General features: G+C 41.6%; 1 protein-coding gene across 1 annotated transcript in view; it reads right to left on the bottom strand.

Moving 5' to 3' along the window:
- The window catches only part of LOC138968972 (E3 ubiquitin-protein ligase rnf213-alpha-like), a 158840-nt gene extending 138174 nt beyond the window's left edge, over positions 1 to 20666 (bottom strand). Inside the window, exons 1-18 of the mRNA XM_070341658.1 lie at positions 20077 to 20666; positions 18840 to 18996; positions 18251 to 18462; positions 17804 to 17953; positions 17084 to 17251; positions 12933 to 13139; positions 12396 to 12624; positions 10754 to 10924; positions 8369 to 8495; positions 7732 to 7871; positions 7165 to 7239; positions 6731 to 6837; positions 6198 to 6339; positions 5022 to 5223; positions 3588 to 3909; positions 2889 to 3032; positions 2353 to 2455; positions 1563 to 1740 (exon numbers count right to left, since the gene is read on the bottom strand). Coding sequence (XP_070197759.1) covers positions 1563 to 1740; positions 2353 to 2455; positions 2889 to 3032; positions 3588 to 3909; positions 5022 to 5223; positions 6198 to 6339; positions 6731 to 6837; positions 7165 to 7239; positions 7732 to 7871; positions 8369 to 8495; positions 10754 to 10924; positions 12396 to 12624; positions 12933 to 13139; positions 17084 to 17251; positions 17804 to 17953; positions 18251 to 18462; positions 18840 to 18996; positions 20077 to 20649 — 3407 coding nt within the window. The 5' untranslated portion in view covers positions 20650 to 20666. The remainder of the gene's footprint in view (positions 1 to 1562; positions 1741 to 2352; positions 2456 to 2888; positions 3033 to 3587; positions 3910 to 5021; positions 5224 to 6197; positions 6340 to 6730; positions 6838 to 7164; positions 7240 to 7731; positions 7872 to 8368; positions 8496 to 10753; positions 10925 to 12395; positions 12625 to 12932; positions 13140 to 17083; positions 17252 to 17803; positions 17954 to 18250; positions 18463 to 18839; positions 18997 to 20076) is intronic.
- Between the last annotated feature and the right edge of the window lie 4091 nt (positions 20667 to 24757).

The raw sequence follows: 24757 nt of genomic DNA, 5'->3' as shown, positions 1-24757 counted from the left end.
ACCAAGCAAGGCATTGAGAATAATTAACAAGAAGAGCAAACGCTCGATCGAGTCACTTTCGCAGTTCTGAATATTATATGAGGCATCAGATGGACAGGAAGAAATTGCTATTCACAACACAATGAGTCACGTTCACATAAAATTTGAGCCCGGTCACTTTTATAGTTTCCGAGAAAAGCCCAACGTTAAGTTGTGTGTTGCCGAACAGAAAAGGCTAGTTATCTCCCTTGTTTTTCTGATAACGTTCGTAAAAGGCTACAGATGTAAATACTTTGATGTAAAGAATAATCCTACAAAGTTTCAATCACATCCGATGAACTTTGTCAAAGATATAAAATGTCTAATTTTTCCTTTGACGCTGACCTGTGACCTTGAAAAAGGTCAAAGGTCAACGAAACCATCGTTAAAGTGTAGAGGTCATTGGAGGTCACGACTAAACAAAATATGAGCCCGATCGCTTTGATAGTTTCCGAGAAAAGTCCAACGTTAAGGTGGTGTCTACGGCCGGCCGGCCAGACGGCCGGCCGGACAGACTAACACTGACCGATTACATAGAGTCACATTTTCTCAAGTGACTCAATAAAGGCAAGAAATGTTACTCTCTTTTTTGTGTCAAAAAGCCTGTAAGCTATAAGACATTAACAAGAAGGGCAAAGCCCATATGACTCACATGCTTGACCTTGACCTTTACATGACCTTGACCTTCAGGGTCAAGGTCAAATAACTAAACCTAGCAATGACATCATACACTAAGAACTGCTTTACACATTTTTCCTACCAAAATACATGTGACCTTGACCCAAGGTCAAGGTCATCCAAGGTCATGCAACACAAAGCTGTTAATTCAAGACATAGGAAGTACAATGGTGCTTATTGGCCCTTTCTACCATGAGATATGGTCACTTTTAGAGGTTCACTACCTTATTTTGGTCACATTTCTTTAAGGGGTCAAAGTGACCTTGACCTTGATCATATGTGACCAAATGTGTCTCATGATGAAAGCATAACATGTGCCCCACATAATGTTTAAGTTTGAAACAGTTATCTTCCATAGTTCAGGGTCAAGGTCACTTCAAAATATGTATACAATCCAACTTTGAAGAGCTCCTGTGACCTTGACCTTGATGCAAGGTAAACCAAACTGGTATCAAAAGATGGGGCTTACTTTGCCCTATATATCATATATAGGTGAGGTATTCAATCTCAAAAACTTCAGAGAAAATGGGAAAAATGTGAAAAATACCTGTTTTTTAGACAACATTTATGGCCCCTGCGACCTTGACCTTGAAGCAAGGTCAAGATGCTATGTATGTTTTTTGGGGCCTTGTCATCATACACCATCTTGCCAAATTTGGTACTGATAGACTGAATAGTGTCCAAGAAATATCCAACGTTAAAGTTTTCCGGACGGCCGGACGGACGGACGGACGGACGGACGACTCGGGTGAGTACATAGACTCACTTTTGCTTCGCATGTGAGTCAAAAAGGGGGGGGAGAGGCAAGACATATTATTGTAAGTCAATGCAATTCATTCAAAACGTAGTGTGTTTTTCCTTCTTACTTGATGAGGGTTCGCAAACAGCTGCTCTCATTTCCCAAGACAGGCATGCCAAGCCCTTGCTCTTGAAATGGTTGGGGGCCACCACGCGTGTTGTGTGCGCTCAGGTAGTGGAAAGGGCGCTGGAACGTTGTGCTCCTGTACTCTTCTGAGTCAAACAACAGGACATGCTCTCCCTTCACTGAAAAAGGGAGGGAAAAAAGTGAATGGATGCATGTGATACAGCAGCTGCATCAGTTATTGTGATGAAGGATACATTTTATAATATTACAACAAACTAAATGCTTTTAAATTGAATTTAAAAAGCAAGAATTGTCAGTTTATGGAACGTAACATTGACAAAACCAAGCTTTACAACCTCAGTACAGACTCTTAATGTCAAATATTGCACACATGTCACGATACCAAAACAGGATAAACAATTTGTTTAAACCTCATAGAACCTCAACCTTATGATCTTTAAAATGGTTGAACAAGATGCACAACAGACAAAAAAATACCATTTTTGAATTGTATATTCTTTTATTTGGAAGGTTGGCAGTCTATCTCTTTCTTGTGTTTACTTTTAAAATGTATCATTTCAATACGCGTTCTTCTTTGTTGTGAATACTTTGGTCAGCTTCAGGCTGCGCGTTTAACTTGGAAAATGTGTGTATTTTGGGGGTTGCTTAAATTCTCCTCACTTACTATCAACTTATTTTGAAAAGAAAATGTTTATTAGATATCAGAAAATTGATAACAAAAAACTCCATTATTGAAACTTCTTCATTTGTGGGTCCTGCGGTATACAAACCTGCTTTATCTTGCTTCTTTTCCAGTGTAGCCAATGATTCTTCAGGAGAACAACATTTGACACTTGGCAAAATTGAGAACATCTGATGCATCAGTCGATCCTCCTGCAAGATACCAACAGACACCCTGTGAGTATGAATTAGCACATGTAAGATCAGAAGGATGGATATTTGACAGAAGAAGCAATTTACATTCTTGCTTTCTATTAAGAACATTTCACAAACGGATGACAATATTGAGCTCTTAAACATTTTGTAGTGTAGTCTCTGTCTCACAAATCAGCTGTTTAAACAAAAGTCTGGAAAATCCGATGCGAGTGAAAACATTTTTTATTTGTATTGGTAACCTGTTGACGTATGTAGGTAAACCACGAGCCTTTAGTTTGATTATTCCCCACTATGCCCTTTACCCCATGTATATTGTAAGTTATTAACTGTCTTCCAAAGTTTGCTTATGAACATTAACATCGAAGCGCGAGACCAACGAAGAGATGCAACACGAATACAGATTGCAAAAAGCTTGAACATAGGTCGTAACCTGTGACTCTGTGTGTTCCAGAAGTGGCATGGCTTCCACGAGATAGAGGTCAGAGGAAGATCGACGCCACACATAGCCGTGAACATCCGTGATACAACCAAGCACCAACAGGTTGTACAGCAGTTGGTCCACACCTTCCTGCACCTTTAATTACCAAAACACATTTTACAGCTGGGCTCTAAAAATGTATTAAACCCCCCTTCTTTTGGATATTACTATGTCTGCATATGTCTCTCCACATAAGAGCGTTTTTGTGTCTGCGTAGTTTTGTATCGCACGTGATAAAAGCTGTATTAAGTTTCTGTGTATTACAGTTCTAGCGGGAAATAATAACAACTTTTAAACGTTCTTCGGTTTCTTTTTCCGTCAATTATAAAATAGGCCAAAGGTTCTTAACAGACAGACGTAAGTACGTGTTGATACATTATTGAAAAAAACATCTACAAAATCCACAAAAATGTATTGACAAGACATATTCTTTATCAAAACAGTAATAGTGTTCTTTTTCTAAATATCTTATATAATAATTATACAAGTATAACAAAAATAATTGCACATTCATGAAGTACTTCTTTGTAGCAAGAAGCGCTTTATAGTGGGAAAATAGAATTCAAAACTCTTCAAAATTTAAAAGCATTTCTGAACACATTTAAGGGCTTCTGCCTGTCGTTTTAGGACACCCAATGGTGCGCTACGTACCTCATAGGCAACATCCAGGTGTATCAGCCTGGCAAGCGAAGAACGCGAAGGAGGTAAACGCTGCAAGAGTGTCGCGGCCACTTCGTGGGACTCCACTTGTTTCTGGTACAACGGAACAGTCACGTGAACCTTCCCTGCTGAATTTTCTTCAGAAATGTCTGACTCATCAAAATCATCGTCTTCCACATCCTCATCACTTTCTACATTTTTATCTTCATCATCGTCATCTGTGGCCAGGTTCTTGAGCTGAGACACCAACCGGTTCTTGTACAAAGTCTTCCCCATCCCAGAACGGGCGGACCTCACCACTCGGACACAAAGCCTAGAGAGAAAAAGGTTATAGTTGGATTATCAAACATAAAAACACTACAAGCCTAATATTCATCTTAGTCGAACTTGTAGTGCCAACAATCTGACAAAAATACTATCCACAACCATTTGCAAAATGGTCAGTGTAAAACTGACGACACACATGTGGACAAATTTCAAAGGCAAACACATAGCAGTAAACATACATCAATCAATCAATCAATATGAGGCTTATATCGCGCGTATTCCGTGGGTACAGTTCTAAGCGCAGGGATTTTTTTTTTCTTTTCAATTTTTATTCAAGGCGCAGGGATTTATTTATGCCGTGTGAGATGGAACTTTTTTTACACAATACATCACGCATTCACATCGGCCAGCAGATCGCAGCCATTTTGGCGCATATCCTACTTTTCACGGCCTATTATTCCAAGTCACACGGGTATTTTGGTTGACATTTTTATCTATGCCTATACAATTTTGCCAGGAAAGACCCTTTTGTCAATCGTGGGATCTTTAACGTGCACACCCCAATGTAGTGTACACGAAGGGACCTTGGTTTTTCGTCTCATCCGAAAGACTAGCACTTGAACCCACCATGCACCTAGGTTAGGAAAGGGGGGAGAAAATAGCGGCCTGACCCAGGGTCGAACACGCAACCTCTCGATTCCGAGCGCAAGTGCATGATTAAGACAGACTTACCGCACTTGTATCCATAGTGTATCACAAGGTTATAAAAAGGCAGACCTCCTCTTGTTACCAATTAAAGGCCAGAAAGCTAAACTGAGATTGATATAAGACTTCGTTGTCTTTACCAAATTTTCTTCTGTAAAACAACATAACATGTAATATGCACAAGTCAAATGCAACCTTCACTTATCACTTGGAATCAAGAACGAACTAAATCTACCCTCAATAGGTACGTATACTACTGACCTGTTTGGATCAAAGCATGCGGAAGACTGACATTAGCCTCCTCTTGTTAACAAAGGCCAGAAAGCCAAATTGAGCTTGAGACAATAATTATTTTCCTTGCCAAGATAACAAACAATGCACAAGTCAAATGCAACCTTTACTTTCACCTGGAATTAAGACAAACTAAATCTACTTCCAACGAGTACTACTGACCTGTCTGGATCAAAGCATGCGGCAGACTCATTGGGTCCAACATCTTCTGGGACTGTGAACTTGCAGTGAAGATATTCCAGCATCTTGGCTTCGTTTGCAGCAGCAATTGGTGGTGATTGCCCATACTTTTCCAGTGATGCTGTCATCTGAGCATTGAACTCGTTCTCAGACGTGCACACCACAACCAGCTGATAGGGATGACCTGAGAAAATTCAATCGACAAAAACTGAGCCAAATAACTTAGGCTGTGCTAATTAAGTAGACAAAATTCATAAACAATATTTGCTTTGCCTTCCAGAATAAACATCATAAGTTTAATTATAGAAAAGACAACAGGCAGACGTACCCTCTCATCAGCAGATCCTCTCATCAATAACTCAGCTAGAAGCTAAGTTTTGTTGATGGCTATACATAGGGGCAACCTCAACTAAATTGTCAAAACAACACAAATTAATTACTGAGCTATACTCAGCCAAACTCTTCTCGAACTGATATATATTAATCTTCATGCTAAAAGTAAGCGTCTATGCGGCCAGCCGCAGGTCAACACTCAAGATGGAATGACTTTAGTATGTGCCACTGGATTTTAAGTTAGTCCAGACAACAATACTTGTTTGATCCTGCTCAATATGTCACCAAAATGTGTGAATATACATTTAGAACCAAAGGCAGTCAAAACAGAGCTAATTTCACTCGCAGTATTAAATAGCATGTACACATACTGGCCTTCCCATTCAACAGAAAAGTATAACAGTAACAAAACAAAAACTTTTACCCAGAGCTTTCTAAACTCCATAGAGTCAACTCTTGTTAAAAAGAAAACAAAAAGAAGACAAACACAACTTAGCTGTCATGACAAGGGGAAGTACTCTGATACTCCATCACACTCAAACAAACTTACAACAATCTTGGCAACAAAAGGAAACTAAAAAATAGCTATTATTCCATGTACATGTACTCATGTTTTGCATCTTTGGAATATCACATCTGTCCCCGAACAGAATCACAGAAAAGAGTTGATAGAAATGTTCTCACGACAAAAACACAGATCGTTTAAAATTCAACAGAAGATAAAGAGCACAACTGAACAGAATGGACATTTTTATACATTGCTGCTACAGACATACAAATTTTATGAAAGTTTGACAACCAGCAAGAATAGTATGTTTGCCTTACGTGTTGTGTAGATGAATTCCTTCAGGTCCTTCTCAGCACGTTCCCCCACTTCATAATCCAGAGAGTCAGCAAACGCAAGGCAATGAATTTTGCCCTGTTGTGTTGAGGGCTCGCTGAACGCTCGGCGCAGAAACATACTCACCTGTACATATGTTCTGTGTCAGTTAGGTTTGCCTCACAGCTAATTACTACTTTAACGACATTGTAATTTTCAGTGCACAAAAGACTGCTCCTCTTATTTATTCAATTGAGTGGGAAACCACTACCCATGGGAAACTAACTTGCCTTTTAGTACAAATGTTTAGGGGAAAACACACACACACACACACACTCACTCAACTCTCTCTCCCCTCTCTCTCTCTCTCTCTCTCTCTTGGTAATACAGTTTTCGAGTTCGAGTTTGAGTTCGAAAGTTTTCTAGTTCGAAAGTTTTCTAGTTCGAGTTCTCTATCTCTCTCTCTCTCTCCCTCTCTCTCTCTTTCTCTCTCTCTGGCTCTCTTCAGAAATAAACAAGGTAAGCTGAGTGGATTTACCTCCTCTGAAGTGGTATTTGGTGTACATAGCAGAACCTCGTCAGGCTGGGGCAAAGGAGCATCCTTGGTAAACATGTACAGGCTCGTCACTGTCTTCAGGACATCCCCTGCTCATAATAACTTCTGAATTAGCAGACCAAAAGCACATCGTCTGTCTGGCTAGCTCATAAGCATTCATGTTTTTGACCAGTTATGGGCATGATAACAATCTTGGTATATTAAAGTTCAGCATCCGTTTACTTTACACTTAGACACAGCAACATTTTATGACTAGTAAGTATGAAAAGAACTTAACTTTTTTTTAAACTGCTTCAGCACTGTTTTGTCTTCTCACTTGTGCGCCAAATACAGAAAAACAAAAAACCCTAAACGCTCAAAAGAATAATACACTAATAAACAGAGAAGAAGACAAAAAACTGGGTGTATTTTCATACTTCGTGGGCAGACAATCAGGTTTGGTACGTCTGTTTCCAATGGTGGTGGAAGTTTTCTGTCATACTCGCAGACTCCTGTCAAAAACACAGACAACAGTATTACTGAATCATTTAAAACGCAGAACCAAAGGCATGCCAAAGACACGTTTAACAATATGTCAACATCAACTTCCAACTTTGATATATTGAAATAAAGCTCTTGATAAACAGAGAAAAACAAACGACACATGTTATTTTTCTTTTTTTGATTGAAAAATAGTTCAGATGAGTCATGAAAAACAAAAACATTTTCAATTGTGGTCCTCATCACAGTTTTGCAAAAATCTTGACTGTCAAAAAAAGTAAAAATCTTAAACAAATAAGGCAGAGTGCTATCAGATTTAGAGCGCTTACCTTCCTTTCTTTCTCAGATGAAAAGGTAAAGAAATAGTTCTGAATAAAATTTCATTTTAAAATTCAATACATATCTTCAACTCACCGCCAGAATTCAACCTGGAAGACATTGTAAAGTGCAAACATGTTCTACAAAATGCAATTTCTGATGATTTACTACTATATCAACCATACCTTTGTCTGCTAGAATCTTGAGGATGTTGCCAAGATGAGGAAGACTGAGAAAGTCTTCTCCACTAAACTTTACCCTCTGCAAGAACACTTCCCATGTTTCGTTCAAATGTGTTGCAAGGACTTCCAGGGAAAGAAGATCTCTGGAAAAAAAACAAAGATAAAAAACCAGGACAAACACCCATTGAGAACATAATTTGTGTGAACAAACCGGACAATGAAAGGTAATAATAATAATAATAATAATAATAATAATAATGAACATTTATGAATCACCCCTTCTCGTCAGAGCTCACGGCGATGTACAATAGCAAAAAACATCAGTACACACACACACACACACACACACACACACACATAAGTGTGCCAAGTGTAAGGGGTCCAGCTGAAATCAGTGAGAAAAGTCCTGTTCACTGTGAGAATAGTCGATTTGATCAATGTGCAACTAATAAATGGCTTTAGCGTGATCTTGGGAGACGACAGCTGTAAAGCCAAAATTACATCATATGTGAGGCTTTCCAGAGGCTATAAAACATTCCTTTGCTTCAGGTACAAAAACATTGGAGAAAACCTTTTTTTTATTTTTATTTTTTTGATGTAAACACAACTTGTGACTCTGTGACTGTTTCATCAAACTGACCCAGACAGGGTGTCCAGTATTTGAAGAGCACTTGCGATGGTTCCTTCCATTTGTGAAGAGCTGAGAGACTCCTTTTCATCTGCACCGTCATCGTCCTCATCAGCATGGCTCATGCACCAGGTCAGACCTAAGACCATAACAAACCCACATGACACTGCAACAGTTTTCATTCTTTCTTTTGATTTTAAAATGTAAAGAACATCGAAACATCAATAATCAAAACGTTTAAATACCCACATTTCATTCCAAAAGTCATATTTCTCAAACTTTATTTCATTTTCTGGAGAAAAAAAAGTTGACTACAGCATGCCAGTGTGGCTGGTCATCTATACTGTTCAAAAAAAGAAACGCATAGTTGCTACTTGCCAAATTTGTTTTATTTTTCGAAAAAATTAACAGAAAATCCAATATTTAGATTATTTGTTTGAAATTTGGTATGGACACAGTTGAATGCACACACAGTTCATTTGCATCTTCAAATCAATCAGTCAATCAATACGATTGGGTGCCGAGGCTGTCAAGTCAGTAGGGGGTGTGACTGCCTTGAGCAGCAACAACTGCCCGGCACCTTCTGGGCATGGACTGGATCAGATGCCGTATATCTTGCTGTGGGATGGTGTCCCACTCCTCCTGAAGTGCCTGCAATAGATCGCGGTGATTTGCCGGCGCTTCTTCTCGCCTGCGCACACGTCTGTCCAATTCATCCCAGAGGTGTTCTATCGGGTTCATGTCTGGCGACATGGATGGCCAGGGAAGCACCTGGACATGGTGGTCGGTGAGGAACTGGGTGGTGAGTCGTGCTGTGTGCGGGCGAGCGTTGTCCTGCTGGAATATGGCATCCTGGTCAGCCAGATGAGGAAGGGCGTGTGGGCGCAGAATTTCCTCCACGTATCGCTGGGCAGTTATGCGCCCTTGGACGTGCACCAGGGTGCTCCTTCCAGCGGTATTGATCGCCCCCCACACCATGACGCCTCCACCACCATGAACGGGTGCCTCATCCACACAGTTGGGCGCGTAACGTTCGTTTACTCTCCGGTAGACCCTCCTCCGACCATCATGTCGCTGGAGCAAGAAGTAGGACTCGTCGCTGAACCACACGTGTCTCCAGTGATTCCGGACGGTCCAGCGAAGGTGCTGGTTGCCCCACTGCACTCGGTTCTGGCGATGGCGGCGGGTGAGGACAGCTCCTCTGTGAGGTCTGCGAGCTCTCAAACCAGCTTCATGCAGGCGGTTCCGCACGGTCTGGTCCGATAATCGGTGTGGCCCGGGGAGAGCCTGGACAGAAGATGAGGCCGACAGGAATCGATTCCGGAGGTGGCGGAGCCGTATGAAGCGGTCGTGAGCAGCAGTTGTCGCCCTTGGTCTTCCCGCTCGTGGCAAGTCAGCAACGGAGCCAGTGGCTTGAAACCTGACACACAGTCTACTGATGGTGCTCTGGGACACGTGGAAGTGCCTGGCGATTGCACTTTGACTTTGGCCTGCTTGTAAACGACCCAATGCAATTTGGCAGTCTTCTCTGCTCAATCGGGCCATCTTTCGTCGCTGAATTGTCGTCTGATTTCTTTGTGGCGAACAATCCGCTTTTATGGGTTTTGGAAGACATGGTGAGAGCTCAATATTCCCCGAGTTTGACGAGATTACACTGAAGCATGACGAGTGGTCATGCCAAATGAGCAATTTTGACATTGTAGCCACTGATAACGCATGCGTCACGTGCAGAGCTCCCTTGTGGCAATGGACGAAAGGTCGACGACCAGATAAACATTTTCTGCAGTTTGGTGGATATCCTTGTAGCCATATAACTAAATTAACCAAATATTACAAGCTATGCGTTTCTTTTTTTGAACAGTATACATATTTGCTTTTTTTTAAATAATCTTATGGTTAGATTTCGATACAAAGTTATGTCAAATGATGAATGAACCATAGGGAAAAAAGTTATAGAAAAAAAAATGTAAAAAAAGATTTTATTTTTGGGTAGCGTGACTCACGCTTCCAATATTTTGTTTTCTGTTTTATGAGAACATGTGCTTTGCCTAAAAATACTGACCAATCAAATTCATGTCACTATGCTTATAGCCACGCCCAAACAAGTGCAGCAACAGTTTGACACTGGAGCGCTGTCCACGCTTTTTTTAAACGCACGGGATTTGAGAGGAGTTTTGCGCTTGGCATTTTCCAAATAAGGATATCCTTCTAAGAGTACTACGCTGGAATACTACAATGAATTTTCAAACGGCTACACTGGCTTCGTCTTTCCTGATTGAAAGGGGGTGTATTGTTGATATTTGTAGATAATAAACTCTGCATTTTAATGGTCAAATGGCGATTTCGGTATAAAAATGTAGACAAGGACCTTTAAGTCAGAGTAAAAAAAAAGTTAACCTTCATCAAAATCGGTTGGATCGACACTGTCTTTCAAGGCTTTTACAGCCAGTTTCTGGGAAAATCCGTTTGCTTTCATGTGCTGGATAAACTGGGCAGCTTCCTTGGCGTCCTTGTCTTCTTCCTCGTCTCCTTCATCGGTGGTGTTTGGCCTGCTGTCCATTGCAGACGCTGAAAGGGAATACACAATGGGCAAACAAAAGGTTACAAGGACACAGTCAACAAAAGATGTCAACAACAAGTGATCATGGAGATAAATAGTACTTCACTGTCGCAGATTGTCTTAAGATTTCTCTGTGCATTATTTCGACGCTATCCTGAATTCCTTAGAGAGAATACCCAAAGGACAATAAAACATACCTAATACCAAATGGCCAATTATTTCTGGCCAAGTTTTCTTCATTTTGTTTTCGGGGATTCTGAAAGACTATAGTTAAAGTTTTCTAGTTTGCCTACATTATGCAAATGACTGATAATGTATATCCATTACTTATAATTATTACAATAAGCTAATTATGGCAAGATCTGCAATAGTGGTAACTGGCCCTTTTGAAACTGAATACATAACCATAGTTGTCAAAGTTAATAGCCATAGTTGTTACAAGTGGCACAATGATGTCAATATTTTGCAAAATAACCACTACAAATGGTGTCTGCAATGTGTAGTTTCAATATATCCTTAAAACCAGGATTCCTTACTTTGTGTAAGCAAATAAATACACGCACCAACTTCTTCTTCTTCTGCGTTTGTGGGTTGAAACTCCCACGTACAAAGCACGAGTGGAATTTTATGTGTATGACCGTTTTTACCCTGCCATTAAGGCAGCCATACGCCGCTTTCGGAGGAAGCAAATGCTGGGTATTTTCGTGTTTCTATAACCCACCGAACTCTGACATGGATTACAGGATCTTTTCTGTGCGCACTTGGTCTTGTGCTTGCGTGTACACACGAAGGGGGATAAGCCACTAGCAGGTCTGCACATAAGTTGACCTGGGAGATCGGAAAAATCTCCACACTTAACCCTCCAGGCGGCCGTGGCCGGGATTCGAACCCTCGACCTTCCGATTAAGAGGCCGACGTCTTACCACCCCGCCCGTCTACACGCACCAACGACATCTCATTTTTAAACACTTCCATCAAACAGCAGTAAATAGCTCAAGTAATGCCTCAATCTAAATAATCTGGCTCATATGCTGTTATAAGTCAGAATATAGATTAGGCTAATTGTCAGGCTTAGGTAGGACGAGAAATTATCAGCATAGCAACAAAAGCTTACATTCTAAACAATTTCAAGATTAGGGCATGTCACAAGGTGTATAAACATTTCAAATATGCGTTTATCACTCACTTGAAGCAAATGAGAATGTCAATCCCAATTTCATATTCAAATAACTTGATCCGACTCATAGCATGGCAATATCTGTGTTGATGTCTTGGTGTGATTGGATATTCGTAATGTATTCAAATCTTGTGACTGTGTGCTAAACCTAGAGAAGGTAATTGGCATATCTAAGTTGAGGCACCTGCATGGAAAACATATATGTAAACTAGGGTTGGCGCCAATTCCCACATGCATAACCATTTTTAATACCAGAAAGAAACATCGGCAAAACTGATCATGTTCAAATCAAGCTCACTTACCTTGCTCAACGGCATCTTGCAAGATGTCCTCTGGGCACCGAGGGAGGAGCAGAGAAATGAGCGGATAAACATGACGAGACACAACACCTGCATACTGAATCATGGCAAGCTCTTCTTGAAGGAAGACCAGCTGGTCCATGGTGAACAAGTTCAGTTCCTCGTAGTGCCCACGCTGCTCAGACACGTAAAGCAGCCAGCTGTCCAGGCTGCGATCGAGGAAGTCAGCCACCTAAACGTGTTTGCAGTAATATGAAATATTACACATATACCTTGTGCTTAGTTATAATGATCAAACAAACAGAAAAGACAGGAGTTTTTAGGATCTCGCCTTTATCAAATGTAATCAGGTACTCCTTTACCCTAGTAAATTCCAAACTTACCTAAAGACAATTTTCAAGTGCAAATGTTACTTCATAAAGGCTGAGATTTCTGTCGGTTTCAAGTTTATGTTATCGGAATGAATTGCTGCATAATCATGGGCCTTAGTTTTGAAATAATTCTTTGTATCTAAGATCCATGAATTTTCTACATTGTTACCTTCGCCATATATTGTTCCAGGGAATGTGACTCCTGTCTGCCTTTCAGTTTTGTCACTGTCTCTTCCCCTTGAAAGAATTCCACAATGCAGCAGACACCACGAGCAGTGTCGAAGAAGAACTTGGCTGCCCATTTGAGAAACAGCAGACATCCACTTCGACATAGCTCGATGTACGTCTTCACTAGACGCACAACACTGTCCATGACCTGAAATGGAATCAGCAGCTGTGTGTCTACAAAAATTGAGATGTGAAAGAGAACTTTGGCAAACAAAATATCAAAACAGTAATTTTTACACATTTTAATGAAGAAGAAACAAGAAGGGCAAAGCCCACACGACTCACATGCTGAACAGACCTTGATCTTTCTTTCAGAATAATTTTACAATAAAACTGCAGAGTTGCCAACTGATACAGATTTCCCGTATCGGATACGGATTTTTTCGTGATTTTCGAGTGATACGGCGTATCACGGGGATTGATACGGAAAAACTTCATTGATACAGGAAATTTCAAAAATGACATTTGTAAAAAAAAAAGGGGGAGGGGGGAGAAATATTCCGATTGGACAAAAGCGTGAGATCGGTTTCCGATCACGGTTCCGTTCATGTTTTGCTGTTCTTGAATGAGCTTCAATATCCCCCCGGCCTCCGAGTCCATGTCCGATGCTGATATCTTCGCGGCACTTGGTGCAAAACGCGAAATGTATGCCGCGTCTTGTCGATTCGGAGATGAAGTCATACTCTTGTTTGTAACTCTTTTCAAATTTTACAAGAACTTTCGGGCGCTGGACCGTTGTTTTCTTCATTTTGTGGTCGTCTGCTGCTGCTTCTTCTTCTGCTTCTCATCCACATTCGACTGAAGCGCATGCGCTAGCCACAAATCTCGCCTATTCTCGTTTAGTTTCGATTTTGATCACAGCGTTTGTGTGACGAAGCCTCGCACGGCGGTTCCCCCTTTCACAGACAGCATGATTTAGTTTGCTGCTGGCACCTGCCCAGGCAGCCCCTGCCCTGCTTATCTGTTAGCACATTCCTGGCCCCGCTGGGGCTTCAGCCTTCTTTGTTCCACTGGCTGGCAGCAGAAAATGAGTCAATTTCCCACGGTTTAATCGCCTTCCTGCCACTGCCTCACAGCAGAACCAGATTTTGTATCTAGTTTATATCTTGAAGAGCCCTGTCTGGAGCACTTTCCATGTGGTTTCGTCTTGAAGATTTTTTGTCTTGTATTAGTTTCTGATCATCAGAGTACATGTACGCTGTGTGTTTCATTTGTGTGGCATTGTGTTGTGACAGGCAAATTTTTCACCCACTGTTCAGCAGAAAAGAAAGGATTGAATCATAGTATTATTACAAGTGACATCACACTCAGTTATTTTGTGCAGCAGTGTGACCTTCTTTAAATCTACCCCAAGATACATGGAAGTAAAACTAGCTATAACAACAACAACAACTGCCGTGTGCTGACATTTTGGAATACTGTTTTCCTATTTGGATACCTGTAAGCGGGCTCAAGAAAAGATACCTCACACACACAAGGTAAAAGTCTTCAAAGTGTCAGCATGAACATCTGTTAACATTAACCTTGCAGATTTGTTTTTAATTTGTTCTGTCTTCAAACGTTGACCGTGGCGCGATCTGTAGCCACTCAAATACATGTCATTAATTACATTGTGCCGTGTGTACTGTTCTCTGTCTGTCTTCTTTCAGCAGGCTACAGCAGTGGCACACCTACAGCATAGTGGTCATATTTAGTATCGTTTGAAAGTTTATGGTCTTGACTACAAGGCTATGTGTAAATAACACACATGCTGACATCGTAATTCAAGAGAACTAACAAGATAGAAGTGTTTTCAAAACACACAGCTTACTCGTAAGGCAGAGATAGCAGTGCGTAGCTGCCGAGAGGTTGAGCTGGGCCGCACTCTGGCCTGCTAGTAGAAGGGAGCTTTTCTCTTGGCCTTCTACTGCTGAGATGGCTTGTGTGGGTGGTGCTATCGCGCGGTTGTACAGTCACTACTGTGTAGCCAGCGCTGAACCGGGGGATGGGTGATTAATTACCGCTGGCGGCCTAGCACTGAGGAAGGGGTGATAAAGGGGGCAGATTCCGGCTGTGCCTGTGAACTAAACCTAATAGCAGAAACTGCCGTGCTCGCGCTAAACGAGATTTCAGAAGTGAAACTACGCCGAGTACAGGCGCTTGAAAATACACTCCAGTCATTATTAACTATACTCGAAAAATGTTTAATCGGGAAACTTTTGCACTATTCGGGAAAATCCGGGACTGGACATAAAATCAGGAATATGAAGAATGGATTTTGCCTGTGTTCATTATAGTTTATAGATAAATCATGAAATGATAATAAGAAAGCACACATCACTTTTTCATACAATTCAAATCAATACTGATTTTAGTTCATTATCAGAACAGAAGCACTGAAATCAGTATTGATTGGCATTTTATGATGAAATTGATTGATCTTTATACCATGCACCTCACTACCATAAACACAACTTTCAAATTCTGCCTTACGCGGTAATACCGCGGTGCCGCGCGCTATGTACAGTTTTTTGGCCTGATGATACAGTTTTTTGGTAATGTGATACAGGAAAACATTGATAGGGGTTGACATGTATGAAACTGAGAAAAACAATATTTATTCAGTAAAGAAAATAATTACAGAAAACTAATGCCATTGTGAGTTGCACATTCAGTAATTGCATCCAAGTTATGGTGCATACTGTGTCAAAAGGTTCTCCATCCTAAAATGCTAATCGCTGGTCATTAGGGGATCGAGTCGAACAAGGAACGTCAGTTCTCCGACTTCTCTCTAGTCTGGCGCCTGTTTTCTCTTTTTTGACAAATATCAGTTTAACTCAAACTGACCTGGAACTTGAAGATATGTAACCTAATGTGAGTTATTATGAAAATATAATGTATTTCCCTCACACATATGTAGTTTTGGAAGAGTTATTTTCAATAGTTCAAGGTCAAGGTCACTTCAAAATATATACATTTCAACTTTGAAGGACCCTGTGACCTTGACCTTGAAGTGAGGTCAAGTTGCCAAACATGTTTCTGAAGATCTAATGTATTTCCCTCACACATATGTAGTTTTGGAAGAGTTATTTTCAATAGTTCAAGGTCAAGGTCACTTCAAAATATATACATTTCAACTTTGAAGGACCCTGTGACCTTGACCTTGAAGTGAGGTCAAGTTGCCAAACATGTTTCTGAAGATCTTGTAACCATACACCATCAGGCCACAATTGGTGTTGATAGACTTAATAGTGTCCAAGAAATATACAATGTTAAAGGTTTCACAGACGGACGGGGGGGACGGACGCCCGGAAGGACAGGCGGACGATGTCGGTGAGTATATAGACTCACTTTTGTAAGTATAATGTATTTCCCTCACACATATGTAGATTTGGAAGAGTTACCTTCCATAGTTCAAGGTCAAGGTCACTTCAAACTATGTATACAATCCAACTTTAAAGGACCCTTGCGACCTTGACCTTGAAGCAAGGTCAACCAAACTGGTGTCCAAAGATAGGGCTTACATTGCCCTGTATAGCATACATAGCTAAGGTTGTCATTCTCGATAACTTCAGAAAAAAATGCGAAAATGTGAAAAATGGTCGTTTTTAAGACAACAATTACGGCCCCTGTGACCTTGAACTTGAAGTGAGGTCAAGTTGCCAAACATGTTTCTGAAGATCTTGTAACCATACACCATCAGGCCACATCAGGTGTTGATAGACTTAATAGTGTCCAAGAAATATCCAACGTTAAAGTTTTCCGGACGGACGGACGGACGGACGGCGGGACGGACGGACGGACGACTCGGGTGAGTACATAGACTCACTTTTGCTTCGCATGTGAGTCAAAAACTGAAGAACGGGCCGCTGGAGAAAAAATAACTGAGAAAGATTGACTGAGAAAGATGAGCAGAAAGCTTCAAATGACTAACAAAACACATCATTACAAAATTAGTAACTAAAAGTAGTTTAAATGTATTGTGATTTAACCTAGAAAACAGTAACAACAGAATAGGAAGCATTTTCTGTGTTTCAACAGTCAACACTATGAAAGAGACAGCTTAAATCAGAACAGAGCAGATGCTCTCAAATCAAGGAAGAAGACAATTACCGAGATGAATCTTTCAACGTTGCTCTTGCCTTCTTCCTCCTGCCCCACCACAAGCATGAGCCTGCTCTGAAGATCAACTAAATCTTGGTAGCTGTATGTCTTTCCTTTGGATTTACCCTCTTCCTTTTCTGGAACCTCCAGGCAAATCACGTCACTGAAGCTGAGATCCTGTGACAGAAAAAGAACAGAGAAGATGACCCTGCCACAAGAGTTCCCTGCCATCTTTGAAGAAGCAACCCATCCGGAGCTATAAGAGTTAATCTATTCACTATCATTGGTCTGGTGTCTACCGTGTTCGTTAATGTTAAATACCGATAGGTCGAGGTGCTTGAGAGTGTCAAGAAATGCATTTTATTCAACTGTCCATTAATCACCATTGTTTGTGTTATATCATTCAGGACAGAGAAAGTGGAACCATAATTGATACACATTTTACGGACTGTGATCAGGTGCAACAGAACTAAGCAAACAGAAGCATGCATTTCCTATCTTTAAGTCTTCACACTTTTCTCGGGATTACTTGGGGTACCACTCAGTAACTTTCATTGGTGTAAGTATTTGGATAATTGTCAAGGTAAATGAGTCCTCTTCACAGTTTCATATGAAACATCCATTCATTTCGCTTTGTAAATACCAACGTATGTGTTTTTTTTGCAAAGCATCATGTTTCCTTCCAGGGGAGCCTTTAGATACTTTCCGGCGTTTCAGATCTCGAAATACCTTTCCCTTCTGGAGTTGCTCTTGCAGTCTGCCGATCTTGAGGATTCCCGTGGCCGTGATGCTGTCAACTTGGGCCATGGCTGTCTTCTCAACTGATCCGTGGAACTTGTGGATGTTGTCAAACCAGTCAACCAAATCCACTGTGCTATCCTGCAAAATGCATTGCATAATGTTTAATAAACAGGAGTAAATAGTCTACTTGTTTTCTTCATAACTCTTATACCAAAATGTTTTAAAATCATAGTATTCAGTTAAACACCTGTTCAAAAATATGTTAAGGTTGGCCTTAAAAGATTAATTGTTTAAAGAGAGGATAGTGAGCTAGCAGATTGCCACTGAAAAGGTAGGAATAGCACACACACACACACACACACACACACACACACACAGATATACATAAACGCGTGCAGACATCACAAAAGTATACGCAATGAGTAGTTTACTTACAAGCTTGTCTGGAAGTGCCTTATCCCCTCGGATGTTTCTTGCCACCTCTGAACAGCGATCAAGGAATGTAGCGTCACTGCCGGATTGAAAAATGAGAGGTGCATACCCCGTGACAACGTCGCGGAGGTTGCGAACCTTGTCCATCTCTCTGGGTTCGTCACCCACGTAGTTGAGAGCCATGTCCACAAACACCTTCACTTCCTTCATCCCATCTAAAAACAGAGAACGACTTGTATCATGACTGCTTCCAAGTTTGAAAGGTGGGATTGGTTGCATTATAGTGTGTCGCTGTGTGCATGCATACATATTATGACTAGTACCAACTGACATCTAATCACGTTGAAAGCATAAGAACAATGGTGACTCACTCGCGTGAGAGCGATAAATTGGAAAGACCAAAACATACTGTTAAATTCACATGTTCACGAAGATGACGAAACAAATAACGGCGACATTTTGACCCTGAAGAAGACCCTAGGTTCAAAACGTCGCCGTTATTTGTTTTGTCGTCTTCGTTTGCACAATCACGTTGAGTCAAGGACTGTCGAGTACACAGTCTCTGGTTAAATCCCAATAAACAGTATCTCACCTCCTGCCATTGTCTCCCGGACCCAGGTGACAAACTTGCTGCATCTGTCACTGCCAAACTGTTTGAAGCTGACCACGCTGTCGCTGTCTATGTCCTCAAGGGCCTTGGATGTTCCCACAACTGACTGGTTGAGTTTCGCGATGGGCTGTTCCATGTCCTGCAGGCAGAAAGAATTCAAACTTACTCAAATTCAAATGGAGCTGCTCACAAATCTCACAGAAGGCTCGCATAAACATTAACTCATTTGCTGCGCGTCTAAATTTCCCCTGTGTTCCCTGCCAACGCGCGATTTAGAGCCATTTTGAAAAAATTATTAAAAATCAACAACACAAGATAACCTTACATACCTTATGTTTTTGCAAAGTTTGGAACTTACTCTTTTAGAAAATATATGAAACATTTGAAAGTACATACCTTTTGTTGTCTTCATATCCAGGCAAAATATCCAATTTGAAGCAAAACAAAAAAACTTTCTACGTCATGGGTTCATCATACACAATGTCATGATCGACACTTGCATTGCCCGAATCATCACCCAAATGATCGTCCATTGGCACAAAATCGTCACCAGAATCTAAAATATCATCTCCACTATCATCATCACTGAGGTCAAGATCAGAACCGTACTGAATAACACGTTCTAGCACTCTTTTCAAGTTACTACGTCTCAGCAGAACGATCCGCCATCTTGGAAAAGTCAAAACACGTGGGTCGCACACAGTCAACAAAATTTTTATTAATCCCAACAATTTAAGGGAAGGAACTGTTTACAGTGAATGGTACCACTGTAGACAGATAGAAGTTCATTGCAGGGGTTGTTTCCCTTGGTCAGCAGGACCGTTTACACCGTTAAAAATTCGTGATATCCGTCGGAACTCAAGTACCGGCACGCAGCCAACGCTAAACACAGGTGTCGGAATTCCAGTTCCGACACGCAGCGAATGAGTTAACTGTTATGAAGAGGTTTTGCCCACTAGAATACAAATTGAGTCATAGAACTATGAATACCAAACACTAATTTTACATCCTCACATCCTTACATCCTTGCAGAACCATCCAAAATCAAAGTGCATTTTGGAACTAGAAGAAGATCGATCCCAAATCATGATCATAAACCACCAGGATTACGAAGCACGTTTGTCAACTAGATTACACTAAGGTAAAACTTTTTTTTTAAACTGAAAAATTAAAAAATATATAAAAACTAGTTAAAAAATATATTCATAAAAAAACTTACAACTTCTTGAAAGCTGCGAATGTTTTCGACGTCTCCGGTGAAGCCGAACTCATCCTTGATCTGACACAAGACCTTTGCGGCATCTCTCTGCCTACTGATCTGAGACAGACACTGGAACTGTTCCATCCGCTCCTCCACCCATCTGGGGCTACCTTCACACTCCCTGGCCATGCTCTCCAACTCACTGTTGCATTTTTCCAACCACGTGTCGTTCTTCTGTATCACGCAGAAGAGCTTTTCTGCCTCATCGAGTGTGATATGCCCGCTTTTCATGGCCTCGCAGGCGATCTTCCATTCGTTCTCTGCAGCGCTCCAAACAGACACCAGTACATCCCACCACTTGTTTTCTGTCGATATGTTCATTGAGCGAGCACACTTCTCAAGCATGTCCAGGAAGACAGCTGAGTTCTGCCTCTGTGCAAGGTCGGGCAGGAAGCGCTGAAATCGCTCAGGAACTGACTTGATGCAGACTTGCGGTTCGTAGTTCTCAATGCTTACTGAGTCTGGTGGTGCACAATTCCCACAGATACTCAACAAGCGACGTGCTGTGTCTCCGCACTCACGACAGAACATCTCGTAAGCCTCCTGCGTGTTCTCTATAAAAAGAGAATATCACTTAATCAAATGGTGATAAACAATAAAGTTATTTGCCAACATACTAACATGTATCTTTTATCTGCATCATTTACATAAATGATTTAACTTTTCAAAGAAAACCATTGGTTCATTGTTTTCGAAACAAAACTGATCAGACAAGAATATTTAAAGTTACTGCTACATGTTGTTTCAAAACTCAAAGCCAACCTGTGAACTTAAAAGTCGAACATGGACAAAATGATTAATAGGAAGAGGTTAAACTGCATGGTGGTAGACAAACACTGCAACAAATCTTAACAAACTGACATTGAAAAATATTCGATAAAATAACAACGCAATGTGTTATCGCTGTTAAGAGAAAAATGGCAGGTATCTCCATTAGCATTGAGTGCGAAAGGCATCCATAGAACCATTGTCAAGGCAATCAATTTTTTTACGCGATTCAAAAGTCTTAATAATTTTATAAACTCTGTTATGTGTTGGTGTATTTAAACGAAACAAGTCTAGATTAACTACAAAGACCGAATGCTTCTCTGTATTCTTTGAAAGTCTCAACATGATTAGGGCGTTGTTTTCCGAGAAAAAGTACTGCTGGTACATTTGGATTCTATATAAAAGTAACATTGAAAAATGATGAAAATGTACGAAACTTTGTGGGGAAAAAAAGACATAAAAGAACATAAGTTTCTTGAGTTGGGATGGCCCATCTGGAAAATATACATGAGAACTAAAGAATAACTCAAAAATTTAAGAGTAAATTTTCATTTGATTAATATACTTACCCAAATCTCATAAATAGCAATTTACTTCCGTTAAGTGCTTAAACGTTGAACACGCTTCCCTGGTTACACAAGGGAAGCCACTCCCCCAAAGAAAACATCACGTAACCATGGTCACCAGACCACGTGATCTATGAGGGTAAGCTCCCCTTGAAGCCACGTGACACGCGGCCGCCATATTGTTCTCACTTCTTGACAAGCCTGAGCCATCTTAAAGCGGGGTAGGTGGGAGGGTATTTGGTATGAGATTTGGGTAAGTATATTAATCAAATGAAAATTTACTCTTAAATTTTTGATTAAATTACATATTACTTCCCCAAATCTCATAAATAGCAGAATGCTAATAAAGGAGGAGGGATTACTCAATCTAGGATCTAGAAAGAGCTTGCCCGGCAACTACCACTGCTGGTAGAATGCTGTAAACATCAGGACGTGAACCCGGCACGTCTAGCAAGAAGAAGTTCAGAAAGCTGTCGTCTGACTTCCAAAATACAGCCCCAAGGACCTCCGAGAACCGTCTGGAGTTCAGGACAGCAAGTAAAGAGGCCCATGCATAAGTTTCGTGCGTCCTCGCCAAAGAGAGAGGCCGGACAAACTAAATCGCCCCCCCCCCCCCCACCTTATTTTGCTGCCACCCCACATAAGCCTGTTCGATGCGGGTGGAAGCCCATTTAGCCAAAGTAGACTGTGGAATATCTTTGTCTCTGGTAGAGTTTCGAAATAAACAATAGCTTCCGAGTGCTGAAACTGATGTGGTTCGTGCTAGACAAATGAAAGCACGGACAGAGCAGTTAACGAGGTCAGGATCCCCAGGGGCTAACACGTTAGACAGCAGAGAGATCATAAAAACAGGAAACTGCTGATGAGGTCTTTGATTTTAGCCAGGGGTTCTGGTCTAAAAAGAAGAGATATGGAACCATCTGATAGAAAAGAAATGTCTTCCGTAAGCCGGACAGAGCAAGCACATCAGTACCTCTTCTGGCCGTAGCTAGCAAACATAACATGAGTGTTTGGCGAGTAGAATCGGGAGCTTCGCAGAACACAGAGGTTCAAACTCCGATGATCCAAGAAGCTCAAGGATTAGATCCCATGCAGGGACTGGTCTACAATAGAAGAGTCTTTTAGCACCGAGGCTATAGCTCCGCCAAGATTGATGATATTTCTTTCTTATTTGGTGATTAAAGTCGTTTTCAACCGCTCAAGGTCATATCACGACGGGATTGATGATATGGTCTAAATGCGTAGACGAGATAGCCGACCTTCTGACCTTAAGCGAAGAAGACCAACTTTGCGATGACAACCATGACAGAAGGTTTGCAACTTGCAATGATCTAGGAGCCACTGGATTGACTCCGTACGAAGCACGCCAACGAGTCCAAGCGATTTAAAGAGGGGAGAATACAGAACTCGTAGAGATTAAGTGTGTGCCTCTTAAATCAAGGAAGCCGTCATGTCCGAAGAGACAGAGTATTTGAGTGCGTTCCAGAACTGCCTTTCTGAGCATGTACAAGAAGGGACGGAGGAGGGAATGCGTAGGCTGACAGGCCTGACCAGCCCAACTCCAAGGCGTTGACCGCCCATGTCTCCGAGTCCGGAAACGGTTAAAAGAAGAGAGGGAGTCTTCTCGAAAACCGCGTCGTAAAAAAGATCGATTGTCAGTCTGTTGATGTGAGCCCGAAGGCGCTGGAGGGCATGATAAGTAATAGCCAGTCAGTGTGTAAAACACGTGAGGACCGGCTCAGTGCATCTGCCAGGATTTTGAGACGGCCTGGGAGATGTTTCGCGGACAATGTGAATCGATGCTGATGAAACCAGACCAGAATCTGGTAAGTTCTGATCAACAGAAAGGGAGAGTGCACTCCGCCCTGATTGTTGAGATATGAGGCTACTGTGGAATTGTCCGTGAGAATGCGAACATGGCTGTTCAGCAAATAAGGCAAACCAGAGGCCTGAGGCCAAAAGCTGTACCATGTGTGCCCCGCATCCCGATAGGGACGCGTCTGTGCAAAGATCTGCACTGGAGGGAGGAGGGACAGTGGTTACACTGTTAGTCCAGACTCTGAAAAAAAAAAGTTTTTATTTTTTTATTTTTTTAGAGTTTGGTCCTCTCCTGAGAGAAAACCGAACCGTCCAAGCCACTGGAGTGATCTGACATGGCTTGATTGATCACAAAGCCCGTGTCTAGAGATAGACGCAGGGCGATGTGAGTATGGGAAAAGCAAAATTCCCGATACTGACTCAGGATGAGTCAGCCTTTAAAGTACGCCCAAAGACGTACGCTCTTGCCTGGTCCGAGCACAAAGCTGTCTCACAATCACAGAAAAGATCCATGCCATAAGTGACAGACCGAAGGGCAGGACCCTGAACTGATAAGCTTTGTCTCCCCAACAGAAACGCAGCCACTAACTGTTCATGCGGTGAAAGAGAAAATGAAAGTCGCGTCTATAAGACTATCGACGTGACCCAAACACCTGGGCGACGGGCGTACCTGACCGTCGCCGGTATTTCCAATAAGAATCTGATCTCTCTCTAAAAAGCGTTCAGGGGGGATAGGCCCAGCACCGGAAGCCGCCCCCCTGATGTCTCGTGGACCACGAAGGTCCGATCATAAAAGCCCAGGGAGAAATGATTGAACACTTCTTCCATGGCTTGTTTCGGCAATAACGCCAGAATCTCGGTGTTTGTTTGTTTGTTTGTTTGTTTATTTGTTGCTTAACGTCCAGCCGACTACGCAGAGCCATATCAGGACGAGGAAGGGGGGGATGAAGGGGGCCACTTGTCAAGCAATTCCTGTTTACAAATGCACTAACCCATTACTTGTGTCCCAGCAGGCTTTAGTAAAACTAAATTAATACCTACTGGAAGATTACCAGTTTCCAGTATGTTAAAATAGGCTTAACCTATCTACTGCTGGACTTACATCAGAACACTAACAGATTAAACTATACATGAATCGCGAGACAAGCGGCAAGAGAAGAGATTTTTGGAAAAAATACAGGTGAATGAGCAAGAAGGCAGAAAAAGGAAAAGAATTCATGAAGAAAAAGAGAGCATGACAGGAAAGAGGAACCAAAAATCTACCTAACAGCAAACTAGAAAGCTCCTGCGGTTCCAAAAACAGGAGGGGCTTTTAATTTCATAACCGCAGTGCCCCACTGCGGGAGAATCTCGGTGTTGAAAACCGTGATTGATTCTAAGTTGGCAGGAAAAGAAAACTGGGGTAGAACTCTGGTAAGAGGTGCTATGTCCTCTCGCCAGAGCAGCAGGAACCCCGATCTGAATATTCCTACGATCCATTGCTGTGT

This window comes from Littorina saxatilis, linkage group LG6 (genome assembly GCF_037325665.1).
Source record: "Littorina saxatilis isolate snail1 linkage group LG6, US_GU_Lsax_2.0, whole genome shotgun sequence".
NCBI lineage: Eukaryota > Metazoa > Mollusca > Gastropoda > Littorinimorpha > Littorinidae > Littorina > Littorina saxatilis.
Note: the sequence above shows the minus strand (reverse complement) of the source record. Positions and strands in the feature narration are given on the sequence as shown.